General features: G+C 43.8%; 1 protein-coding gene across 2 annotated transcripts in view; it reads right to left on the bottom strand.

Moving 5' to 3' along the window:
- Positions 1–27980, bottom strand: part of DMXL1 (Dmx like 1) — a 212268-nt gene that overhangs the window by 74614 nt on the left and 109674 nt on the right. For both annotated transcript variants that reach the window (XM_040343979.1, XM_040343987.1), the window contains exons 20-24: positions 27174–27343; positions 21883–21980; positions 18192–18357; positions 17464–17719; positions 8884–9950 (exon numbers count right to left, since the gene is read on the bottom strand). In XM_040343979.1, coding sequence (XP_040199913.1) covers positions 8884–9950; positions 17464–17719; positions 18192–18357; positions 21883–21980; positions 27174–27343 — 1757 coding nt within the window. The remainder of the gene's footprint in view (positions 1–8883; positions 9951–17463; positions 17720–18191; positions 18358–21882; positions 21981–27173; positions 27344–27980) is intronic.

The raw sequence follows: 27980 nt of genomic DNA, 5'->3' as shown, positions 1-27980 counted from the left end.
AAAGACCACTATGGAAAAGATTAACAGAACATACACAAAATATTAAAAAGTGGTATGTGGTATAGAAAAAATAGGATTTTTGTACTCACCGTAAAATCCATTTCTCTGAGTTCATAGACGGACACAGCCTTCTTTGACATTAGGGTTATATCCGCTTTCACTAGGAGAGTTTAGGCAGAAAAAAGCACTTAAAGTGTTAACACAAACCTCAGTGCAGCTCCTCCCAGGGGGCGTGGCCCCCCCGGGTATAACCCACACCCTGCTCTAGCAGCCTCAGTTCGTAACAAGCAGTACAAACAAGAGAGGGGTGGGTGCTGTGTCCGTCTATGAACTCAGAGAAATGGATTTTACGGCGAGTACAAAAATCCTATTTTCTCTTCCGTTCATAGACATTAGGGACGTCCCAAAGCAGTGTCAAAAAATTTGAGGGGTGGGAAAATAACACAGCAAAACAGGTTACACCCCAAACAAAACCGGAGTTGCTCAACGGAGGAACTCCAACCATAAACCGCCGCCTGTAACATCTGCGGCCGAAGGAGGCATCAGAAGATGCACACACATCCACCTTGTAAGACTTTGAAAAAGTGTGGATCGACGACCAGGTCGCAGCCTAACACCCCTGTAACACAGAGGCATGCTGCCAGAAAGCACAAGAGGCACCGATCGCCCTGGTCGAATGCGCCGTAACCCGAAAGGGAGGCGCCTGCCCCTTCAGGGCATAGGCCTGAAGCACAATCCGCCGGATCCACCCAGAAATGGTGGCCGACGAGACTACCAGGCCCCCTTGTAGGACCAGTCACCGACACGAACAGTAAGTCCGACTTCCGGAATGGAATCGTAGCAGATAAGTACACTCGTAGGGCACGAATCACATCCATGATGTAAAGTGGCCGCTTCCTTGCATTTCGGCCGAGGACATAAGGATGGAAGAACAATGTCCACATCAACGTGAAAAGCCGAAACGACCTTGGGGAGAAAAGACGGCTGCGGCCGCAGCACCACCTCATCCTTATGGATGACCAAGTAGGGAGCCTTGCAAGACAAGGCCACCAGTTCAGACAAACACTCGTCTGATCGAGGTAATTGCTACCAGAAAAAAATCACCTTTTGTGACAGTCAACAAAAAAACCTCCCGAATGTCCTCAAAGGGAGCATCCAGAAGAACCGAAAGGACTAAATTCAAGTCCCATGGGGGTAGTGGAGGGCGCACTGGAGGGGCCACATGCCAGACCCCCAGAACAGACGTACGCACCAAGGAGTGCGACGCCAAGGCTCATTGAAAGTAACAGCCAGAGCAGAAAACTGACTCCTAACTGTACTTAAGGCGAGAGCCTGATCCACTCCCTGCTGTAAAAAACAGCAGAATCCTGGACACCACGTATGTACGAGGGTGCCATTTCATCTCCTCACACACAGAGATGCAGGCCTTCCACGTACGATGTAAATCCTACGTGAGGTAGACTTCCGTGCAAGCAGCATGGTAGAGACCACCGAGCCCAATAGGCCTCGGACCTTCAGCCCCAGGCTCTCAACAGCCACGCTGCTAAAGCCAGTGGCTGTAAAACAGGGTGGAAGATCGGACCCTGTAACAGAAGATCAACACCCAGGGGAAGACGCTAGGGGGCGTCTGCCACCAGACGCACCAGGTCCGTGTACCAGGAGAGACGCAGCCAATCTGGGGCAATCAGGATTGATAGAATCCCTTCGGCTTCCACTCTGCGCAGCAGGCGAGGAAGAAGCTACCGAGGAGGGAAGGTGTAAATTAGGCCATAGTGACCCCAAGGAGCCACCAACGCGCCTGACGTGTCTGCCCGCGGGTCCCTTGACCTGGCCACAATCATGGCACCTTACGGTTGAGGCGGGACGCTAGAAGGTCCACGCCTGGAGTGCCCCACTTTCGGCACAGACACTGAAACCCCTGCGGGTAGAGAGACCACTCTCCTTGGTCTAGCGCAGTCCAACTTAAGAGTCGGCTCGCCAATTCCATACTCCCGGAATGTACACGGCCGATAGAGCCGGAACGAACCTTTCGGCCCACCGAAAGATGTGCGCGACCCTCGTCGCTGCAACAGAACTCCGTGTGCCTCCCTGATGATCGACGTACGCCACGGCGTTGTCGGACAGGGTCCTGACCGGTCGGCCCTGTAGATCCAGGGACCACCAGGCAAGGCAAAGCTTGATCCAGAACATCGATCGGTAGGTGGGACTCCACCCGAGTCCAGCGCCCCTGGGCTGACTGGGTGCCCCAAAAGCCCCTCCCCAACCGGAGAGGCTGGCATCCGTCGCGACCACTGTCCAGTGACATGGCAGAAACGACTTCCCGGCCCGAAGCACCGGAAACGTCAGCCACCACACCAGGGACCAGTTGACTCAACTGAATCTGGGAATCCAGAGATGATGGAAGCTTGTCCCAACGTGACAGCAGTGCCCTCTGTAGCACCCTGGCGTGGAATTGGGCATACGGAACCGCCTCGAAAGAGGCCACCGTCAGACCCAGAACCCTCATGCAGAATCGCAGAGATGACCACTACTAGGTCGACAACTGCTGTCCAGCAGATTGCAGAGTCTGAATCTTTTCCGTTAGGAGAAAAAAACTCCCGCCCCGGCGGAATCCAGGACTAGTCCCAGGAATTCCAGTCCCTGAGACGGAATCAACACTGACTTCTGGACAATACAGAAGCCAGCCAAACTCTTGGAGAGTCTGACACGTGATAGACACGGCTCCACTAATTCAGAGCTAGAAGAAGCTTGTAGGAGAATGTCGTCCAGACATCCCACGATAACAAACCCCCGCCGTCACAGCCGGGCCAGTATCGGGATGAGCACCTCGGTGAAAACCTGTGGTGTCGACACCAAGCCGAGCGGGAGGGCCACAAAAAGAAAATGGTCCTCCCTGACCGCAAAGCCCAGAATCTCTGGTGCTTTGAGCATATGGGAACATGCAGGTACGCGTTCATGACATCCAAGGACGCCAGAAAATCCCCATCCTGAAATTTTGCACATTGACAAAAAACAAACAAGGGCCTTGAGGCCCAGGATTGGACAGACCCCGTCCTCCTTTGGGGACTACAAACAGATTGGAGAAAAACCCCTGAGCCTGTTCCGAGGGAACTGGCACAATCACTGCCCTGACCAGAAGATCCTGGACAGCCCCTGACAGAGCCAACCGGCGAGCCGGAGGAAGCCAGAGGATGGAGGGAAAAAACCTGTTTGGTAGACAAGAGAGAAATCCGATCTCGTACCCCAAGGAAACTACTTCGCAACACCAACGGTCGGAGAGGAGAGACCTCCACCGAGCCGCGAATCCGCGGAGCCAGCCCCCCACCCGAGATATGAGCAGAGGCAAACCTCCAAGCGGAAACAGGCTTGCTGGGCTTGCGGCACCAGGGGCGTCTGTGGCCTCAGTGGACGTCCTAGCCCCCTGAAAACGTTTTCCTGCCGCACTTGGTGGGCGAAAACAAAACCGCATGGGGAATAGTAAATGAGGGCCCTTGACTACAGTGAGGCACCTACCCTTTTTTAGATTGCGGGAGCAGAGTGCTCACACCGCCCGTGGCATCTTTTATGATGACATTCAGAGACACCCCAAAAAGCCGTACACCCCCACAGGGTAATACCACCAGGGACTACTGAAAAGACCGTCCGCAGACCAACCCCTAGCCATACATGGCAGGGCAGAAAACACCACGCAGGCGGAGGCCCTGGAGAGCAAGGGGAGCATATCCAGGGTCGACACGCAGACAAATATCTGACCTAGTACCAACTGGTCGGTCAGGACCACGCAGGTCACAGAAGCATTCTGCGCCTCCAGCTCCCCGTCCGGGAAATGTCTGCGACACCCGAGTCCCGGCCAAAACCGGACTCACCCCCCCCCCCCCCCCCCCCGCTGTGAATATGGAGCGACCACATCCACAGCACCCCTATCAGCGGAGTCCCCAAAAGCAGGAGCCCCTTCCACAGGTAATGTGGCAGCCTTGTTCCAAAACAAGCTACCCAGCTGAACACAGGGGGGGGGGGGGACACACCCTGATACAGGAATCATCCACAAAAAAGAGGGGACAGACCGCAAAGTATTTTGTACCCTGCGACTGATCCCAATCCTTGCACAACATATTCCAGACATGGAACACAAGGAAAACACATATTGCAGTGCGTGGCGGCACGGAACCCAAAAGGGACTGACACCACTGATGCCACCGCCGAATCCACCATAGCTATGGTAAACCGCACCGCAGTGTCAAGAGCCCCAACAACAGCACCATCAAGTGCTGACCCTGAAACAGGGCCATCCTCACAGTCCGTGTGGACTTCAGCCAGAAGCTACTGACAAAAAAAACAGAACCAGAGCCTGACGCCTCAGCGAGGCCTGATTCCCAGTCAGAAAAAATAAATAATAAAATAATAACATCCCAGAGGGAGGCAGAGGGGGGAACAAATAGCAAGTCCCCACATTCCTCCAACACTCCCATCCTGACCCAAACGCCTCAGGGACTGCCAGCACAGCATCCCTGGAGGCCGCAGGAATAGGGACACCAAGGGTTAACATCCCCTAGTACTGGCAGGCTCCACAGGACATCCCCCCAGCCGCTACAGAGAACAGGGAAACCCCCCCCCCAGAGGACTCACCGTGCGACCAGACCGCCGCTGCCGAGAGCCAAAAACGATGCCTGTGCCGCGCCATCCAAAGGAAAATGTGCAGAGCCGTACGCGCCGTCATCCTAGGCACAAGAGCTGTATCAAGATGGCCGCCGACTTGTCTGCGGGCTCCGAGAAAATGGCCTTCGCAAATACAACTGCACCATATAACACCGCCGTCAGCGGCAAAATGGCGCCCGAAAACTGTGTTTTTTTTCAAAAAAACACACAGCTAAGCCCCAGTGACACACGCAGTATATAGGCCCACAGGACCCCCCCCCCCCCCCCGCACATATGGCAGCACAGAAAAACACAGCACCCACAGCAGTAGCAGCCCCCAGGTCAGACTGAGCCCCCCAAGCGGACCCCCCACCTCACGGCCATCACCCAGAAACTGGAAGGAGGGAGAGGAAAAAAGGGAGATAGGAAAGCAGGGCAAACCCTCAGTCGACCTCCCCAGGGGAAAATTCCAGCCAGACCACTTACCTGAGCAAGAGGCCAAAACTTACCCGTCCTGCGACCACCGGCTGGAGGTATCCCAGACAGATCCAACGTCCGCTAAACGGCATGGCTGTCGGCCAGACACACTGTGACAAAGCCATAAAAGACCGGTCATATGTGTGCCCTAGAACAAAATGTTCCCCGGCCGCCCCTGGAGCAACGAAGCCTGTCGGGGACGTCCCAAAGCTGAGCTGAGGGCTGGCACACGCTCGATGACCGAACATGGGGGGACTACAAGAGTCGAGGACCCAGCCTGTCACCCAGTCGGCTGTTGATAGAAGAATCACAGGATTCAAAAATGCAGGAACAAAATAATAAAAAGCGAGAAAATCACCAGAGTGCCTGACTCTCCTGTCTCCTGTCGTTAGGCAGGAAAAAACTGAGGCTGCTAGAGCAGGGTGTGGGTTATACCCGGGGGGGCCACGCCCCCTGGGAGGAGCTGCACTGAGGTTTGTGTTTGTTAACACTTTAAGTTCTTTTTTCTGCCTAAACTCTCCTAGTGAAAGCGGATATAACCCTAATGTCAAAGAAGGCTGTGTCCGTCTATAAACGGAAGAGAAATACAAACCACACTGGAGTGGTGATAACAAAATTATTAAATTAAGTCAGTCTGAAACTAGGTGGATCCACGAGTTACTCACATTGACACATTTAGGACATAATGTAGCATTTGATCTAATGGTTTTACATCAAATTAATTATATTTTCTGATTTTATAGATTTTTGTAGATATTTCTTCTAGATTTCATGGTCTTCTCCTAATTATCCACTAGATGCGGCTACTCATTCAATTTATGGGTTTATTTTATCTGATGGGTGTTATTTTATGTTTGTTAATGAAGCAGCGCCACCCATTGACTAGACTATTGCAATATATAGGAATGTCACCAACTTTTTATTATTAGGTATCTTTTTTACTATTATGTGAAATTTGTGTTAGATTTTTCATTATATCCATACTACGCTGTGTCAAGCTTTAGAATATATGTCAGAATAGGAGCCGTTTAGACCGTTGTGGTTACCATGACAGAGGATTGTGTTATATAAGACCGACATCGGACACCCGACTCCATGCCCATGATGAAGTCACGTGATCAGTGACAACGCGTTGGGAAGATCCAGGTGATGTCACTTCCGGAAATTCCATTGTTTGTGAAACTGAACAGCACCAATTTTCACTGTAAGTTACTACGTTGTAATAAAGTTTATTTGAATACTACACCATGGAGACCTCTTTTTTATTGCATGTAAACTGCATATGATGGGAAAGAAGAGCTTGCAAAAGGAATTTACATCGCTAGTGCAAGCCGTTGTAATCCATCTGGCTGGGTGTCCCTTGAAAAAGAATTAGACCACCGTGAAACCAGGAGTTACATTTATACAGAGGCTTGACTCGACTTGTAGGGGTCTATGTCCAAGCTGAGAGGCTTGGGCAAACCACTAGCGCACAGCGGATGATGGAAGCATTTGGACAAATTGGATTTCCTTGCCATTTTGCACAAGCACTTTATATGAACTTTATGATGAGGAACGTACACATTGATTCACTGTACTGTCACTTTGGAATTATTGCACTATATTATTGAAGGAAAAGTTTATCACATTTTATTATTGTTATTTCTACCCCGTTGTCTTCAAGTATCGTTTTTGGATTAGTGCACAGTATTGCTTATGAAGGATAATTTATACTTTATTTGTTCACTTATAGTATTTTAGGTGATACATTTCTAATATTTGTAGATTTATCACACTAATTTGAGTAAGTGCCACATTATTATTTTCTTAATATAAAATACAAATAAAGTAATTTAGTAAAAGCAATTACAAAGGCGCAACCCATTAAAATATTCGTGTGTTCAAGAAATTTAGGGCATTGCAATATATATATTATAAAAAAATAAACCAGCTTCAAAAGTTCTTGTAGAAGTGGTAAAACTGTGCGTCACCATGCAACAACTCAGAAATCACAATAAAATATTCAGAATGCACACCTGTGTGTGCCACACTTCTCCCACACTAGAAGTGGTGGGTGCTTTATTTTCCTTTATTCTGACTTGGCGATCCTGCTGGTAACACATGTCTAAGGCAATAACAATGCTCTTCTAATTTTAACTAGAAACACCTCCCCTACTCATTTCAATAACATAGGCTGGAAGTAATCTGTAGTTTGTAAAACACAGATGGAAAATCTAATAACATTGTTGGAGATTTAAAGGGGTTGTAAAAGTACAATCTATTTTTCCTAAATGGCTTCCTTTACCTTAGTGCAGTCCTCCTTCCCTTACCTCATCCTTCCATTTTGCTGTTAAATGTCCTCATTTCTTCTGAGAAATCCTCGCTTCCGGTTCTTCTGTAACTCAACACAGTAATGCAACACTTTCTCCCTGGTGTGGAGTTTCGTGCTCGCCCCTTCACTTGGACTACAGGAGAGTTAGGACGCTCTCTACGTTGCAGATAGAGAAAGGAGCTGTGTGTTAGTGGACGTCCTGACTCTCCTGTAGTCCAAGGGAGGGGGGCGAGCACGACACTCCACACCAGGGAGAAAGCCTTGCATTACTGTGTAGAGTTACAGACAGAACAGGAAGTGAGGATTTCTCAGAAGAAATAAGGACATTTAAAAGCAAAATCGAAGGATGGGGTAAGTAAAGGAGAACTGCACTAAGGTAAAGAAAGCTATTTAGAAAAAAAAAAAATAATTGTACCTTTACAAACCCTTTAAGTTCAGAGCACAGGAAGTCATTGGATTAATGTGGCAGGATTAACGTTTATTTTTCGGTTGTTGCAGAAAATATACTTAGCGTGCATCCACCACATCTACATATTAGTAATTTACAACGTATTGCATTTTTGTTCTAAGGTTCAGATATATTTTAATTATGTTTCCTGTCCATCCAAATTTACCATGACTTCAACCTAATTAGGCCTGTATTCACAGCACTGCACTGTGGTATTTCAGGTGGTGCATTGTGTTGTCATTCAATTTAAATAGTACTTCAAAACACCTGCAAAACGCACCTTTGCATCAGTGCATGTTACGACATAACTGTGTTGTGGTGTGCTGCATTTAAATAAAAGGGTGCAGAGTTTATTTTGTTTGCTATGTTGCATTGAAAATACAGTATACAGTATGAACTTCTTTAACACAGCACTCGCCAGCATGCCGGTGTTAATGCAATACAGCAGAGTGCACATGTAAGAATGGGCCATTCATGGGATTTACATTTCAGAAAACCATTGCAAGTCATATGGTAATGCACTCGTCTGTGTCCTTTATGAGAACATATGGCCTTGGTGCCAAAGCATGGGCTGACATGATACAGGTCCTCATCAGCTAGTGCTGGAATTACTGAATAAAGAGTAGAAGGTATCATAATATTGAGTTGCTGTTGCTACTATCAGAGGGAGAGCCTTCTTTTTCAGTCTCTGCTGTGATGTAATCAGATAAAAATTATTAGTCTTATCGATTGGAAGTCTGTATTTGTGTAATCAATCTTAGGACTTTTTGGTTATTTATTTTATGCACAGATTTGATGGACATTTTGTTTTTCCAAGTTTTGTTTTTTGTATTTTGGGTATTGCAATTTTCTTTTAAGCCAACGCCTCAACACGGGATTTTACAGTAGCTTATGAACCTGAAATTTGATATTTGTGTTCTAGAAATGGATTTGCTACACAAAAGGACAAAATCAACTATATGGAAATAAAGAATGAGGAGGTTGAACATGCATAAAATCAGAAGGAAAATACCTGCTGTGACTCCTGCAAAAGTAGTATTAATTCCATACGTACAGAGGCCAAACCACCACCATGAGAGCCATGAAGTACACAAAAACTCAGGAACATTCTTAACAGTGATTGAAATTTTAACAGCCACTGACGTCTCTCAAGGAGTTCTTTTCTCTGCTTTGATGTTGCTTGATCCAAAGAGTCATCCAAGCTATCATTGTAAGAATATTCATCAGCTCCCACAGAACTCAGATCATCCACATTAACACAATATTTACAAATCTTTTGAAGAGCAACAACTGCTCTTTCCAGCCAGCTATACAGCTGATATCTCAGTTTTCCACCATCAACTTCATAACCCGTGGATAATGTACGCAGCTCCCCAGTAAGAATCTTTAGGCAAGCTCTAAACTTAAGCTGGGCAGCGATCACATCTTCTGTGGGACTAAGAAAATCATTCTCATCAATGCTACAGGAATCCGAGTAACTTTCACCAGTCATTACTTGTTTATTGCTTTCTGTGCTTTGTGAAGGTTTTACATGCTTCATTGATAATCCAGATGCCTCAGATTCTGTCTCACTATCCCACTCTAATTCTAAGGGCTCATCTTCGATTATTATTGATGGTTGGCTCCAATCTAATGAACTGACAGAATGTGTTTGCTTCGTAGAGGATAAGTCAGATAAACCATTGACCATGGAGCTTGACCAGTCAAAGTCACAAGCGGAGTCTTTCTTTTCTTCATGTAAGGGAGATACAGGAGTGGATACTTTACTAGTATCTGCCAGACTTGATGTTCGAAGTAGAGGCTTTGATTTTTTCACCACTTTAGGCATTTTGGATAATACCTCGAGGGCTAGCATTGGACATCCAGCTTTTAAATGAGCATGGGCAGTGGTGAAAAATAACCTTCTTTCACTTAGGTTAATTTTGTCAGCCAAAGCATTTTCCATAGATAGGCACACTTTGGTAGAGGGCGATTCTGAAGAACCAAAATTATGTCTCAATAACATGGGATGCGTTCTTAAAAAATTATAGAAATTGAAGACTGATGGATCACAACTTGAAGACAGGCTCCAAGAATCGTCTGCAAGACAAATAATGTTGATAGGAACATTGTAAGCAAATGTAATTGTGCCTAGCAATATGGTACCAATACCATACAATTATATGTACATTATACAAAATTATTAGAAACATCTTTCTTATGATAGCCTGAATCCCAAGTATAAACACATACTTCACCTTAACTCCCAACGAATGGGATGCGGTGTTCATTTTGGCAAATAGTAAACCCAGGTGTGTATCATGAAATGAGTGGTCCTGTGTGCAAAATCAAAAGTGGACCCTAGGCATGTCAAAAAAATGAAAAAGAAGTGCAGTGACTAAATGTAGGCGTGGTTTAATAGTGTGGAGTGTATGGCTGTGCGTAGTATGTGCAGGTGAGGAGTGTATGGCTGTGCGTAGTATGTGCAGCTGAGGAGTGTACAGAGGCGTCCCTAGGGGGGGGGCCAGAGGGGGCCCTGACCCCCCCAACATCATGCTGTGCCCCACCATGTGCCCCCCCAAAAAAAAAAAAAAAATTATTTTTTTTTTGCAATTTTTGTATTGTATTGTATGCGAGCGCTCACACAACCAGATATTCTAGGCCTGGGCCGTGTTTAAGTGTGTGCACTGCAGACTGCAGTACACTGTAATCACTGAACTACATTATCTCCATCCCTTCTGTCCCCCCCGATCTGTCTCCCTCCCCCTCTTCTGTTCTTTCAAAACATTCACAATTTACTTTCACTTTCAGTTAGGCAGATAATATACGGTGCAAATTTCTTTCCTGCATCCACAGATTGCAGCAAAGAAACTTGCATGATTCCCCCATCAACAGACTGGTGACAGGGGAATATCTCTCCTGCCCAGCAATTATATTCTCCCGACAAACAGTGATTATCACCAGTGGCTATACAGCAACCACTAGTGATAATTATAAGAGAATCTGCTCATTAATGGTTCAAATCTCAGCCAGTTTCTGCTGAACCAGCTGAGATTTAAACTGTCTATGGCTGGTCTTAGCTCTTAGGCAGCCCATACATTGATTAGCACTGTGGAGTGTCGGCTTTCTGGCGGGATTGGGCATGTGGGATTTCAAACACACCCGAGCCCATCTCTATTGGTTGTAGACAGTTGAGCTCCCTGCAGGTTGCTTAGCAGCAGTGGACCCTTCTCTGACATGCTGATCGGGATGCAATCCAGGTGATGCTCTTAGTCAAATCCTAGTCATAAATATCAGTGATTTTATTGATCAAAGCCCACACTTTACAGGCATAGAGCCCACATGGCTGCTGATCATACGGTTGATTATATTTATGTGGCTGTACTCTTGATGCTAATAAATACTGTGTTTATTAGATCTGACTGGGAGCATCACCTGGATCACATGCCAATCAGCATGTCAACAGAGAAGGTTATACAGCATTACTGCTGCTAGGTGACCAGCTGGGGGCTCGGCTCTCTATAACCAATAGTGCCAGCCTTCCCCTGCATGCACCCATAATGTCACCAGCACTAGATCCTAATAGACTGCCGCCGCTGCCAAGGAGACAGACGCCAGACCAGCTCTGTAAATAGCAGGGACAGGACAGCTGGGGAACCCTAGAGTGACAGAACACCAGGGCCCGGTGGCAAGACAACCTTTGCAACCCTGATAGTTCTCCCACTGCTTTGGGCCCTTATATTTTCTTGGTGCGCTGGTGACATCTCTCTTGTTTTCTGCCACCCTGGGGGGCCCCAGTATAGTAGGAAGGGAGCTCACTGCAGAACATGTGAAAGGGACCATAGTGGGATCGTAGTAAAGGGCCCCAGGAGATATATATATATATATATATATATATATATATATATATATATATATATATATATATATATATATATATATATAATTGCATTTTATAGTTGGCCGCCCTACTTTTGTCCCTGTCCCCCCATGTGCCCCCCCTAAATATGAAAGCTGGAGACGCCACTGGGAGTGTATGGCTGTGCGTAGTATGTGCAGGTGAGGAGTGTATGGCTGTGCGTAGTATGTGCAGGTGAGGAGAGTATGGCTGTGCGTAGTATGTGCAAGTGAGGAGAGTATGGCTGTGCGTAGTATGTGCAGGTGAGGAGTGTATGGCTGTGCGTAGTATGTGCAGGTGAGGAGTGTATGGCTGTGCGTAGTATGTGCAGGTGAGGAGTGTATGGCTGTGCGTAGTATGTGCAGGTGAGGAGTGTATGGCTGTGCGTAGTATGTGCAGGTGAGGAGTGTATGGCTGTGCGTAGTATGTGCAGGTGAGGAGTGAGGAATGCGGAGTGTACAGCAGTGCGTAGTATGTGCAGGATGGTGTCAGTAGGGAAGTGGATGGTGTCAGTGGTTCTTTATTTTTATAATTACATTTTTATTTAATTATGTTTTTAGAATGTAATTTTTTTTTTTTTTTTTAAATGCTTTTTGGGGGCTGGTGAATGGTGTCAATAGGGCAGTGGATGGTGTCAGTAGGGAGATCTATTTTTCACAATTTTTTTTTTTTTTATATTTTATTTCACAGTGCTTTTGGGGAAGAGGGTGTCAGGGTACCAGTTCTACTTCAAACAGATTCGCGCACATGCACGGTAGAATTGCGCTACGGCACATGCCTGTGCGCGAATTGCCCCAGGGGCGGCAGCCCTGGAGCCAATCAGAGGCCTGACGCCCCTATTTAAACCAGCAGCTTCCCCTGGACAGGTTGCTGGTTTGTATCAGCTTAAGTGTGTTTACCTGTTGCCACATCTCCTTGTCTTGACCCGGACTTCCTGACCACTCTCCTCTCACCCAGAACTTCTGACCCTTTGGCTTACGTACCTTGGATTGCTGCTGTCTCCTGCCTTTTGACCCTGGCCTGTATCTTCGGACTTTCCCTGCCTTCTCCAGCCCTTGACCCACGGCCTGTGCCCTGGACTTGTCTTTGGTTCCTGTTTACAAACCCTGAACTTCCTGTCAGTAGTTGCCTGACCCTCAGCTGTCATCAGTGTACCACGTCTGCTCAGCTACCACCAACGCACCAAGTCTACCACCCCGCTTCCGGCACCGGTGCCCCCTTGTGCCTTCCCCCCTCTGTCTCAACTCCAGAGGGCGGACTGCAAGGGGGGTCGCAAAGGTGAGCTGTCCTCAGCATCTCGGCCTCGTTAAGTACAGTCCCTGATAGAGGGTGGGGGGTTATGGGGCAGTGGATGGTGTCAATAGTTTTTTAGTCTTACGCATTTTTTTTTACAACTTAATTCGTTCTTCATTTTTTAGGGGAGGGGGGGCAGTGGACAGGTAGGGCATAGGGAAATGGTGTCAGTAGTCTTTTTTATTTTATTTTTTAAATAGCTCTATTGGTGGGCTTTGGCGAGATATCAGTGGCCTAAACAGACCCCTTACACATCCCCTTTGAGACAGAGAAAGGGACTGAGGACAGAGACTCCACAGTCCTTTTCTCAGCAGTCTCAACATTGCAGATGAATGAACAGGAGACAGAGGCTCCTGTTCATTCATAAACTGAAGCAGAGTAAACAGTTTACTATGCTCAGTTTTCAAAGGACACAAGAGCGTTCGGTACCGATCGCTCACTGTGTCCAATTCAGAAAAAGATGGGGTCAGTAAATTACATATTTACCAGCCGCTTCCTCTGCTCTCCATCCTGACACATCCCCCACAACAGCCGGCGGAAAAGGAGAGAAGGGAAGGTGGAGCACACAGGGACAGTGGGGGATAATCGGTGCAGTGGGAGAGACAGCTGCAAGCACTGACCGAATGTTAACTAGGGGATCATCCATGTGTGCGTCACAGTAAAGAACCCCCCCCCCCCCTCGGGGGACCATGTGCAGTTAACGGAATGAAGAGGGGTGAAGAATGGACGCTCACTGCTAGTGAGGAAGACGGGGACATTGCAGGCTTCTCCTCCAGGGAAGTGTCACATAATGGGCTACTATGCGATGCATAGTAGCCCATTATGCTTTACCTTTGCAGTGACACAAAAAGGAAGTAAAACCCATCAGGGTTTACTTCCTCTTTAACCGCTTGCCGCACGCATATATACGTCTGCAGCATGGCACAGGCAGGTAAAAAGGACGTACCTGTTTGTCCCCTTTAAGAAGCAGTTATTGCAGCCGCGCGCGCCTGCTGCGATCTCCGTGAGGGAGTCTTCGTGAGTGACTTAATCACCGCGGGCATACCCGCGATTGTCTCACAGAGAGATAGAACGGGGAGATGTAAGTGTAAACACAACATCTCCCCGTTCTGCCTAGTGACACTGTCACTGATCATGGTCATCGGGAACACGATCAGTGACGTGTCACAGCAAGCCACACCCCCTACATTAAGAATCACACCTAAGGGGACACTTAACCCCTACAGCACCACCTAGTGGTTAACCCCTTCACTGCCAGTGTAATTTTCACAGTAACCAGTGCATTTTTTAGCACTGATCGCTGTAAAAATGACAATGGTCCCAAAAATGTGTCAAAAGTGTCCGATGTGTTCGCCATAATGTCACAGTCACGACAAAAATCGCAGATCGCCCCCATTACTAGTAAAACAAAATATATTAATTAAAATGCTATACAACCATCCCCTATTTTGTAGACACTATAACTTTTGCGCAAATCGATCAATAAACGCTTATTGCGTTTTTTTTACAATATGTAGAATAATACGTATGGGCCTAAACTGAGGGGAAAAAAACGTTTTTTTAATATCTTTTTGGGGGATATCTATTATCGCTCTATTTTTGTTTATAGTGCAAAAAATTAAAACCGCAGATGTGATAAAATACCACCAAAAGAAAGCTCCATTTGTGGGGAAAAAAAAGATCAATTTTGTTTGGGAGCGCAATTGTCAGTTAAAGCGACGGAGTGCCAAATCGCAAAAAGTGACCTGGTCATTAAGCAACAAAATGGTCCGGAGCGTGGTTAACTGGTAATTACGTGGTCATGCAACACTGTACGTAAATTAAATTTAAATAATTTTTTTTAGACAAATAGCGCTTCCTTTTGGTGGTATTTGATCACCACTGTTTTTTTTTCAAAATAAAAAAACACAGATATTCCATAAGGTATGTATTTGAAACTGATCAATCCTGATGTATGTCATTTCTAGATGCCCCACAATGCCAGGAAAATACAAATATGCCCCAAATAACCCCTTTTTGGAAAATAGATAGTCCAAGCTATTTATTATAAGAAGCATTTTTTCAGGGGCGAAAGCATCGGGTGGAGCTTGTAGAGGGACATCACACAACCACATCTGAGCTTCGTGTGGCAACAATTGATGGGTCAATGGCTCAATTTTTTCATGCTTTTGTGTGTCTGGATGTATCTGGATTTTATATGTTATACTCTTGCTGCTGTTCCTTGTTAAAGTAATACTAGACTATATGGCACTTTCTCCGTTTATTGCCTATGGTGTATATCGAGCAACTTTATTAGTACTGCCCCCTGGAGGATGTAGATAAGATACCGGATATTTCCTCAGATTGATGTCTGCATTTATTACCATCATTTAGGCTACTTCTGCTGCAAATTGATTTTGCAGCAATAACGGCAGTGAGCGTGCATTGCCTGCAGGTGAAGGCTGGTGTTTTAACACTTGTTTGCACAGAGTGGCACGTCATTCACGTAGCTACCTTTTAAGTTGATATTATTTAGCAGTATCACATGTGCTGTTTTCCTGCGTTCCAGCTCCCAAGAAACTTTTGGATTATGCAACTGGTTTGAATCAGTGGAAGTTGTCTCCAGTGCCAATATCCTACATGTGTTTATGCTGCACTTAAAGTTAGCAATCTTCATGAACTTTCTTGTATTGTATTTCATTTATTCACTACATTTTGCTGGTTGAATGTGTTTGTATGTAATCAATCGGATCTACACATAATACAATCATGGTTTTGAATACTCAGGTCATTAACTTTGACATTTTTATTTAAGTAATTTATCACAGAAATTTCTATTATATAGAGCGCTGCAATTTGTATAATTATCTGAAATTAAGGGAGAGTATATTACCTTTCTTCGCTAGTGGCTCTTTTAAGTGTTTAGCATCGACTTTTAAAATATTTTTTGGTAAATAAAGTAGTGGTCCCATCATTAAATATTTAAGAAAACAGCAGCTGTCGGCATCCTTAACAACCATAGTTACATAGTAGGTAAGATTGAATAAAGACAATAGTCCATCCAGTTCAACCTGCGTCGGTGGATGTGTGTCAGTGTCTATAATCATTTCCCATATCCCTGTATGTTGTGTTGTTTAAGATGCACATCCAAGAAACTTAAAAATATCCATACTCCCCCCGCTGACACCAATTTTCACTTAGGGGTGTACTCACTTGTTGCCAGCGGTTTAGATATTAATGGCTGTGTGTTGAGTTATTTTGAGTGGACAGCAAATTTACACTGTTATAAAAGCTCTACACTTCTTTATATTGCAGCAAAGTAATTTCTTCAGTGTTGTCACATGAAAATATATAATAAAATATTTACAAAAATGTGAGGTGTGTACTAACTTTTGTGAGGTACTGTATACTGTAATTTTTTTTATACTAGTAATGGCAGCGATTAGCGACTTGTAGTGGTACTGCATATTGCGGTGGAAAACCTAACACTTTGAGGGGAACCAGCGACGCCAATACAGTGATCAGTGCTAAAAATATGCACTGTCACTGTACCGACACTGGCTGGAAAGGGGTTAAACATCTAGGAAGATCAAAGCTATCCATAAGATAGGCCCAGGGTATCTACAAGAAAAATGTACCCGTTATGTTCCCAGTGTTGAGATCTGCTAATCAGGCTAATTTGACTGTCCCCAGGTTTAGAAGAACTAGATGTGGGGGGAGGACACTGGATGCGCAGGGATCAATATTTTGGAATTCTCTACCTCTATACATAAGATGTGAGAAGGATTTATTAAAATTTAGGAAGTTTTTAAAAACTTTTTTATTTTCTCAAGTGTATGGCCCTAATTAGGGTAAGATATTAGTACTTCAGTTTTTAAATGTTTAGTATGTGGTTTTATATCATTATCGTACAGTAATAAGAGATTTTGGTTGTATTTGTATATGTCGGTTCTATGAGCGCATCGAGGCCTTTGGGTAATGACTGCGCTCCCAATAAGCATTTTTATAAATAAAATAAATAAAGAGTTAAATGTGTGCCTAACTCACGTGGTGCTTTTACTAAGGGATGTGCTGGATTTTATCCCCTGCTTTACAGGGAAACAAAATCCAGCACATCCCCGCTGACAGGACAAAGCACTGCCTTGTTTTCCATGGATAAACAAGGAACGTTCCAATGAAGCAATAAAATATTTGCTTGTGTGAACAAGCCCTTAGTCTAACTACACTCCTGAAACTCAACTGGTTGCTAAAGGGTAATTTACTGCATTCTTAATTTATATTGACATTCAGGTTTCCCTTAAAGAACATAACGTCTATATTATTTTTCATAATGCCTACGTCTATTCTGTACGGTTCATTTGCAATTTTTAAGGACTATGGATTTTTTTTTTTATGAAAACATAAACACCAAATAATATGCTCTGCTGTTAATATTGTGCTTACCTTCTTTATTCCTAACTAGCTGCTTAAGTAAGGTATCCAAAGCGTGCTTGTATTCCTCCAGGATCCAGTAAGCCATACTCCTCACAAAAGGGTCTGCGTGCATGTTGGAGAGACTTGGTTCTCGGCCATGTGACGCTATTCCCAACACTCTTTTTTGAAGAATAGATTTATATGTTGAAGATTTTTCAAATTCAGACTCATACAGCCTTGATATCACCAGTGCAAGCTGAATGTCATGTAGCTTTTCAAGGCAAACCTGCAATATAATGATTTAGAACATAAAATAAAAACACCATTGCTTCCTTTGCATTTTTATTCCTTTTGACTTTTCCTTGACATGCCTGTAGCCATCTCTGGACTGGAATGCACAGAAGGAATAGGATTGGGTCCCCAATAATATAAAACATTCACAAGACAACAAACTCAGACATCATGAAATGGCAGAAGTAACTCATTAAACATAGTACTGCTCTTAACCCCCAAAGCCTTTACAGAAATACTAGATATCCTAAGGCAGTCCAAGGGCTTGCAGTACAGGCTGGCATAACATATTTTGGTAATTATGAAACATTTGTACCTAATGTGGTTTTGAATCCACACCATCTCCAACTGGAAAATTATATGCATTGTGTGTGTCTCTTATAAAGAAGAGCAATACATACTAAACTCCATTCTAACACACCTTAGACATATAGAGTTATGGATGAAAATGTACAGACTGCTCATACCTCCACTGCATCCTTCAGAGATCCAGCTAGAAGGAAAAATGCTGCGGAATGCACAAAACGCTGTTTTCCAAGTAGAGAAAAAGCATTCTTCAGGGCTGCTGTCCTCCATCTTTCTTCACTAAAGTTATGCCCAAAAAACTGAGTCATCTTAGTATCTTTTTGAGATCTTTAACAAAAATAGACACAGAACAAAGAAATGTAATTAGAAATCCCAAGTAAATAAAGTATCCCAATGTGTCTTGAATATAAAAAAAAGGCATTACAAGAGAAGAAACCTTAAATCGGTTTCTTGAGGGACAGTCACAGCATAAATATCCTAACACATGCAAAGCTATGGCCAGTTCCTGGATTAAAGTACAGACCCTTTCCAAGCTCTGGTGTATAAAGCAAATCAGCAACCACCCTGCTTCTATAGCTCTCATCTAACCATCTCAATTTACCCCATACTGTCACTATGGGGGTTATTTACTAAAACTGGACAGTGCAAAAGCTGGTGCAGCTCTGCACAAAGACCAATCAGCTTCCAGGTTTCATTTTCAAAGCTTAATTGAACAAGCTCAAGTTAGAAACCGATATGCACAGCTGCACCAGTTTTAGTAAATCTCCCCCTATATGTCCATTTATATACACTACGGACATGTAAATGTTTAACATTTTGCTAGTAGACTTGTCAGACATATGAATATAATGCAGTTGGCGAGCATGAAAATATATTGGACTATAAGAAAACAATGAATGCTTGTGGTGTACTGAGGGTTTATGAAAAATATCAGGAATTTCCAGGAAACAATGATTCCACAATATAAAGAGGGAGAGAATCTTATTACCACCAAGCACAGCTTGCTTACATTTCACACTGTTAAAACATAAGATTAAAGGAGAAGTTTGAGGTATAGAAAAGAACAAACCTTCAAATTCATCTCTTATCCGCAGCATCGATGTGATGCTGCAGCTGTCCCACACCGGCTCTAAGACCTACTCGGGTTGGAGAGCAGCGACTGTCAGCCATTGCTCTGCACTGTGCCCTTTCAGTGCTCACTCGAACACCTGGGCAGGAGGAGGTGCTGGTGCAGCTGGCTGTCAATCAGGCAGCTCGGTGGGTCCCCGACAATATGGTTGAGTTCCTTCCACAGCCTGAAGCAGCTCTGTGACTTTAGCCGATAACAGGCCCACTATCAGCTGACTCTGGGTCAAATAAGTACACAAATAAGTGGACTCCTGTGACCCACAACTGAAGTTTGAACAAAAACGCTTTGGCTCAACAAATCTCAATAAGGGATGTCTTCTGGATATCAATTCTCAAGCATGTGCTCTTTGAGAAAGATCTTTTTCAGCTTGGAATATGTCCAGAACCACACCCAAGTACTCCAGGTGAAGGGAAGGCGGGAGAGCAGATTTATTGAAATTAATCACCCAAAGGATGTGAGCATCTTAATTGCCCTGTGGACATTTTCAGATAGCTGCAAGGAGGAAGAGTCATTGGGATGAAGGTTGTCTAGATATCATGTGACAAGAAGCCTTGAGAAGGGCAAGTAGAGGTGCCTTTGTAAGTACTCTGGGTGCAGAGGATAGGCAAAAGGGCAGTGCGGCAAACTGAAATTGGTTTTCTGCTACCGCAAAGCACTCTGGGAACAGTCGATAGGCCAAAGAGCAGTGCGATAAACTGGAATTGGCACAGAAAACATTGATGAGGTGGGTAAATAGGAATTTGCAGAGACATCTTGGCTATCCACGCATTACAGAGAGTCAAACACTAACCTTGCAGATTCCGTGCAAAATTTTGGAATCCACAGGAATGTGTTGATGTATTTTAAATCTAGAATAGTATGACTACCCCTGTTGGGCTTTGTACCGTGAATGGGTTTTAGTAGGATCCTTTGAATCTGTCTGGCATGGAGGTACTGTCAAAATGACTGCTTGGAACAAAAGGGCATTCATGGCATTTTGTAAATCTAAGAATCCATGATGGAACCCACAAGCCTGGGCTGTTTGTGACCCAAAGTGAGACAAACTAACAGATGTCCCCGACTCTTAAGAGCATTCACTTTATTGTGAAGATGCATGCTACATAGACTCATCCCCTTCATCCCAGAAGAGGACACAGCAGTAGTGGTGGGAACGATCATCAACTCACGACTCGACTACGCAAACTCCCTCTACTTAGGACTACCAAAATACCAGATTTCACGTCTACAAGTCGTCCAGAACACGGCAGCCAGACTGGTAACTGGTAAAAAGCCGTGGGAACCAATCTCCCCGGTCTTGAGGTCCCTCCACTGGCTGCCCGTACAGGACCGGGTGACATTCAAGACACTCTGCCTCACCCACAAATGTATACAGGGTAACGCTCCCCAATACGTCACCGAGCACGTGCTCCGGTCAACCAACCAAAACCTTCTCCAAATCCCCAAATCTCGCTACAAATCGAAGGGAGAAGGTAGATTTTCGGTCCAATGACAACGGCTCTGGAATGCTCTACCCACGACCATCCGCTTGGAAGAAAACCATCGGGTTTTTAGGAAAAAACTAAAGACCCACCTCTTCTGAAAGACCTGTACGACACTGGATGCCAAGCGCCTTGAGGCGATTAAGTTCGCATTTGTTGCGCTATACAAGTTACTCACTCACTCACTCACAAGATGGCGCCAGATCACAGAAGAAAGCATAGGCCTGCAGAAGGCTGCAAAGCCGCAGCCTCAATTACCAGTGCGACCCAAAGCAATCACGCGGCGGGGGAGCACAGAGACACAGGATACCCCAGTTGTGCCCCCCCAGGTCGCTAATTCTAGTTGCAACTGCGACCTGGCGCCCGGGGTTTGTCAAACCATGTTCTAGGGTACATGTACACAAATTATGCTGTGTAACCTTCCTCTCATACTCAAAAGAGGGCCCTGGTGCGGGTTCGCACCTTCTCCATTGGCTTCGATTCACAACACAGGGAGCCAATGGCGCAGCAAAGCCAGCGAGACCAGGAAGTGAGGGAAAAGAGCTGCAGACATGCATGGTGCTGGAGGGTTTGAGCAGGTAAAGTGCATTAAGGTGAAAAACCTCCTGTGCTGCAGCAGCGCCCCTGAGCCCTGTAATTCTCACGACAGGAACGAGCACACCAGCTGTGGCCAGTGTCTCGTGTCCTGATTGGATAGATTGATGGAAACACAGTCATTGGCTCCCGCTGCTGTCAATCAAATCCAATGACGCGGGTGTCGGGGGGCAGAGCCGAGTCCTGCTGTCTATGTCTAAGGACACAGCAGCAGGACACGGGAGCATGCCCGCATGGTTGTCCAGGAAGGAGAGCCATTCTGCGAAAGGGAACTTGAGAAGCGAAGGAGCCAGGAGCGCCGGAGGGACCCCAGAATAGGAGGATTGGGGCCACTCTGTGTAAAACCAACTGCCCAGCGGAGGCAAGTATGACATGTTTGTTATTTTTATTTTATTTTTAAACAGAACATTTACAACCACTTTAAAAGCAAACTGCTGGAAGACTGGTGGTCTTTATTCAACGTTACTGACTATGTAACTATGCTTTAGGCTACATTAGTAAAAGTACAAAATAATATCTAATAAATGCCAACGTACAGTGTTATTCTACTACAAGGAGGATATCAGAAAACAAAAAACACAGCAATATCAGATAGAAGATGCTGAAAAGCTAGTACCACTATTAATAAAAAAGAAATCATACATTTCTCACCTATACAACCCCCATATTACAGCTTTCTTCTTCATTGCCAAGTAATAAATTGCTGCATCTAAGGGATCATTATTTCGCTGAAAAGCAGCCTTTGCAACCTGGAAAGGCAACAATCACACAATAAGGTTTCTCCATCTAGTACTTTCATTACAATTTTCATGACACTACATAGACCTAGAAGTGACATTTACTGGCTTTAAAACACATACTAAAAGTGCTGTGTGTTCTTTAACCACTTAAGGACCGTAAGGATTTGCCCCCTCACTTTAACGGACAACTGCGCTGTCATTCGACATTGTACCCAAACAAAACATCCCCTCCCCCACAAATAGAAGCTTTCTTTTTTTTTTTTGGAGGAGATCACTTTGGCCATTTTTATTTTTTTATATATAAAAAAAAAAAAGGCAATTTTGAAAAACAATAAATAATAATAAATATCTCAAAAAAATTATAAAAACAAATTTCTTCATAAGTTTCATAAGTTTAGGCCAATATGTATTCTTCTACATATATTCGGTAAAAAAAAAAAAAAACCTCAATAATAGTATATATTGGTTTGCGTAAAAGTTATGGCGTCTACAAAATAGGGGATAGAATTATGGCAATATTATTATTTTTTTTACTAGTAATGGCAGCAATCTGTATTTTTGGCAGGACTGCGACGTAGCAACACACAGATCTGACACTTTTTGGGGACCAGTGACATTTATACAGCGATCGGAGCTAAAAAAATAGCCACGGATTACTGTATAAATGTCACTGGCAGAAAAGTGATTAACACAAAAGGGCGAGCAAGGGGTTAAGTGTTCCCTAGGGAGGTGTTTCTAACAGTGTACGGACTGGAGGAGAAAGATCACTGTTCCTGGTCACTAGGAACAGCAGATCTCTCTACTCCCCTGTCAGAACGGGGATCTGTCTGTCTGTTTGTTTACACATCGCGGCCACGGGCATCAGCTCCGGCATCGCGCACACACACACTATTGCTCTTAAAGTGATCAATTTGTGCAGGGGAGCCAACCTGCCGCAGTATAATGACAGCGGCTGGTCGGCAAGCGATTAAACACAGCAAAGCCAACATTATTATTAAGCTCAGCTGTGGACATTTGCTATTCTCCTTCTTGCACATTCTCTGTAGCCCAGCTTTCACAGCGGAAGTTAAAAGCAAACATACATAAAATAAGTATTAAACACATTACCTTTTTTCTAGGTAAATATATTTCTAGAGGTGCAATTTACATGAAATGTTCACAATATGTCGGTAACAACCCATACAAACCAAAGAAATTAAGCTCCGTGTAATAAAATAGAATCACATAGGGAAAAAGTATTGAACACATGAAAAAAGGGAGGTACAAAAAACAAAAGGCATGAAAAACCAGGACACTAGCTAAAATCTGTAAGTTATGAGAAGGCAATCCTGCTCCTTGTGAGTGCAAATTAATATCAGCTGGTTCAGTCTCAACTGATGGCCTATAAAAAATGTGTCTCCATACCAAGGTGTCACACAAGAAATATCTTATGATGGGTAAAATCAAAGAGCTCTCTCAAGACCCTTGCAAACCCATGGTTGCAAAACATACTGATGGTTTACAGAAGGTTACAGATTTTTTTTTTCTATACTGATGGCATTGGTTACAGAAGGATTTTTAAACTTCTGAATGTTTCAGTGAGCACTGTTGGGGCCATAATCCAGGAAGTGGAAATAACATAATTTCACCATAAACTGGCTACGACCAGGTGCTTCTCGCAAGATTTCAGAGAAGTGAAAATTATCATCAGAAGAGTTGTCCAAGAGCCAAGGACCACTTGTGGAGAGCTTCAGGAAGACCTGGAATTAGCAGGTACAATTTCTTCAAAGAAAATAATGCACTCAATCGCCATTGCCTGTATACACACTCACCACACAAGACTCCATTGCTGAAGAAAAAGCATGTTGAAGCTTGTTTAAAGTTTTCTGCACAACATTTAGACAAGCCTGTGAAATACTTTGGATGCCATAATATACACCATGTTTAGAGGTCAAATTGCACATCACCCAAAAACACCATACTAAAAGTGAAGTTTGGAGGTGGGAACATCATGGTGTGGGGCTGTTTTTCAGCATACGGTACTGGCAAACTTCTGTTCTTTGCAGGAAGGATAAATGAAGAAATGTACCAAGAAATTCTTGATACAAAATCTGCTGCCATCTACCAGGATGATGAAGATGAGACGAGGGTGGACATTTCAGCAAGACAATGATCCCAAACACAAAGCCAAGGAAACTCTCAAGTGGTTTCAAAGAAAGAAAATAGAGCTGCTAGAATGATTGGCCCAGCCAATCCCCTGACTTGAATGCAATAGAAAATCTAAAGAAAGAACTAAAAGATCAGAGTTGAGAGAAGAGGTCCACAGAACCTTCAAGGATTTGAAGATCAAGGAAGAATGGGCCAAAAGCCCACCTGAGCAATGCATGCAACTAGTTTCTCCTTAAGGGAGGCATCTTGAAGATGTCATTATCAACAAAGGACCAGATCCACGTAGCGCAGCGCATTTGTAAGTCCGGCGTAGTGTATATCAGATACACTACGTCGTCGTAACTTACAGCGTATTTCCCGTATCCACAAAGAATTTGCGCCGTAAGTTACGGCGGCGTAGTGTAACTGTGTCGGCGTGAAGGCGCGCTATTAAAATCACTAAGTTGTGGGCGGGTTTAATGGTAATACGTCCTGACCCCACGTAAATGACGTTTTTTTGTTAACGGCGCATGCGCCGTCTGTGGGGGTATCACAGTGTGCATGTTCCAAATTAACCCGCAACAAGCCAATGCTTTCGACGTGAACGCAATTCCACGCAAAGCCCTATTCGCAAGCGTTTTACGCAAACGACGGAAAATTTAACGCTGGCCCGACGCTCATACTTAACATTGGCTACGCCTCATATAGCAGGGGTAACTTTACGCTGGAAAAAGGCTTACGGAAACAATGTAAAAAAATGCGCCGGCCGGACGTACGTTTGTGGATTGGCGTATCTAGCTAATTTGCATACTCAACGCGGAAATCGACGGAAGCGCCACCTAGCGGCCAGCGTAAATATGCACCTTAGATCCGACGGCGTACTAAGACGTACGCCAGTCGGATCTAGCCCAGCTTCAGGCGTATCTTGTTTTGTGGATACAAAACAAAAGATACGCCGGAGCAACCTAGAAGTTACGCGGCGTATCAATAGATACGCCAGCGTAACTGCTTTGTGGATCTGGCCCAAAGGATTGTGTACCAAGTATTAAATACATTTTAGTTAGTGTGTTCAATACTTTTTCCCTGTGTCATTCCATTTTATTACACATAACTATTTCTGAACATATACATTTTGGTTTCTTTGTATGTATTGATTGCATGGGTAGTTACAAAAATGTGGTGAAAATGTCAATAGCACATTTAGAAATATATTTACCTAGAAAAATGGTGACATGCTCAATACTTATTTTACTCGCTGTATCCAAGTTAAAAGCGCAGAACTATAGGAAGTTTGATGCATAACTCTGAAAACTTATTTATTTATTTTTTTAAGCGATTCGATTGGTTACAAGGGACAACACATGATAAAAACTATAAAATACTCCTTACGTTTTTACAGCCCCAATTGCAAAAGAGTTGGGATGTAAAATCCACATAAAAACAGAAAGCTATAATTTGCAAATCTAATAAATAAAAATTTCACGCACAATAAAAAACATTAAATGTTTAACCACCTCAATGCTGGCCACTTTCACCTCCTTCCTGCGCCGACCAATTTTTAGCTTTCAGTGCTCTTTAAATGACAATTACTCAGTCATGCTAAATTGTACCCAAATTAAATTTTTATCATTTAGTTTACACAAATACAGCTCTCTTTTGGTGGTAATTATTCAGCACAGTTTTATTTTTTTTATTTTAGCAATATAAGCAAAGAAAAGAGTAAACATTTTGAAAAAAGACAATATTTATTCCCTTTTTTAACCACTTCAGCCCGGACCATGTTGTTGGTCAAAGACCAGGAAACTTTTTGCAATTCGGCGCAGGCGTCGCTTTAACAGACAATTGCGTGGCTCCCAAACAAAATTGACATCCTTTTTTTCCCATAAAAAGAGCTTTCTTTTTGTGGTATTTGTTTACCTCTGTGGTTATTTTTTGCGCTATAAACAAAAATAAAGCCACAATTTACAAAAAAATTCTATATTTTTTACTTTTAGCTATAATAAATATCCTGCCAAAAATATATAAAAAAAAGGTTCCCCCCCCCCCCCCCCCCCTCAGTTTAGACGGATACGTATTCCTCTACATATTTTGTGTCTATAAAAAAAATAAATAAATCGCAATAAGCGTTAATTGATTGGTTTGCTCAAAAATTGCACCGATTACTGTAAAAATTACACTGGCAGTGAAGGGGTTAACCACTAGGTAGCGCTGCAGGGGTTAAGTCAGTACTAGTGAGCGATTTTTACTGTTAGGGGGCGTAGCTACACGTGACGCATCACTGATGACCGCTCCCGATCACGGGGGAACAGCCATCAATGACAGTGTCACTAGGCAGAATAGGGGAATGCCTTGTTTACAAAGGTATCCCCCTGTTCTGCCTTTGCCGACCGCAATCACGGGTCGCCCCGGAACATCGAATTCCAGGGACCCGTGGGCGGCAAATTTAAAAGGGACGTACAGGTACGCCAATGTGCCTGCCCGTGCCAGTGTGTCAACGTACATCTGTGTGTGGCTGTCAACAAGTGGTTAAAAATATCAAGTTTCGGCATTAAAATTTAGTTCGACCAGAATGTATTCTGCTACATGTCTTTGGTAAAAAAAAAAGTCTATGAACTATGCTACGCATCATTGAAAATGTATCAATTCTGATGTACTGACAGCCCAATTTCACTGCGGCTGCAGACGTTTATGTGCAGTGGCCGGGTGGGAAGAAGTTAAACTGAGAAAATTACCCATTTTCTTAAAAATGGTAAATTTTCCCAGTTTAAACATTTGATATGTTTTCTATTTTTTATTATAAATAAACTATGGGTTTATGAGATTTGCAAATCATTGCATTCTGTTTTAATGTAGATTTTACAGTGTCCCAACTTTTTTGGAATTGGGGTGGTAAAACGACTCATCTTGAAGTGAACCATGGGTTCTAGCTTGTTTTGCTTTACTATACAGTCTAGCTAGCAGTAACATTTTCCACATTAATGTCTCATATTAAAACACTACACTGATATTACAAACTAAAGCATGGGTCTCAGAAACAAACCCTTTAAAATGTCATCAAATACAACAGCAACTTACCTTCTCAATACATTTGCGCAAGCTGTTTGCGTTTCTTACCCACCAGCCCACTCCCATCGCTCTCAACTCTGCCCAAGAGGGGTCTCCTTTCTGCATAGGAGGCAGTGTGGCAAGCAGCTCTTCCTCTGCCACAGAATGAAAGGCCCAAGCGAAATGGCTAGTAGACAGGCCTTTAAAGAACAGAGCAGAAGGTTGGAAAACAAATCCACTCACTTGGTAAAAGGAAACAGGATAATATATCTATAACATGCAACAAGCCAATCCTTATCATTGGTGTAGCATACTGTCATGTGTCACAGTTACATATTTGCAAGCCTGTTCCAAGATGGAATTCATAACTGCTCTTGAATGTGACCTACATCACAATATAAGGATAATTTCACACAGGATTCCATATCTGTTCAAATTAAGCAAGCATTATAAGGAATAATGCACTCTTACTCAGGAATTTAATTTTTTTTTTTTTTTTTTTTTTTAGAGATCAGCACAGCTCCGACCAAAAAAAAAAAAAAAAAAAAAATAGGAATGAAGTATGAAACAATACATCACTTCTATAATGCTTGAACACACTACATAAGTATACACATATAAGATCTTTTATCCAGAACCATAATTTTCCATAAAAACACTTTTGTCCAAAACTATGCTATCCAGAAATTACATGGGATTTAGTCACAGTGCTATTATTTTGTCAGGGCAAGTGACTAGTCCTCTAGACAGGCCACCACCCCTCCCCAATGATCATCCCCATTACGTCGCTCATGTGCAGCAGTACTTTCAGGTATTGAAGTGTGTGTGTCCCCTAAG

Source organism: Rana temporaria, chromosome 1, assembly GCF_905171775.1.
Source record: "Rana temporaria chromosome 1, aRanTem1.1, whole genome shotgun sequence".
Taxonomy (NCBI): domain Eukaryota; kingdom Metazoa; phylum Chordata; class Amphibia; order Anura; family Ranidae; genus Rana; species Rana temporaria.
This window is presented reverse-complemented; position numbering and strand designations above follow the sequence as displayed.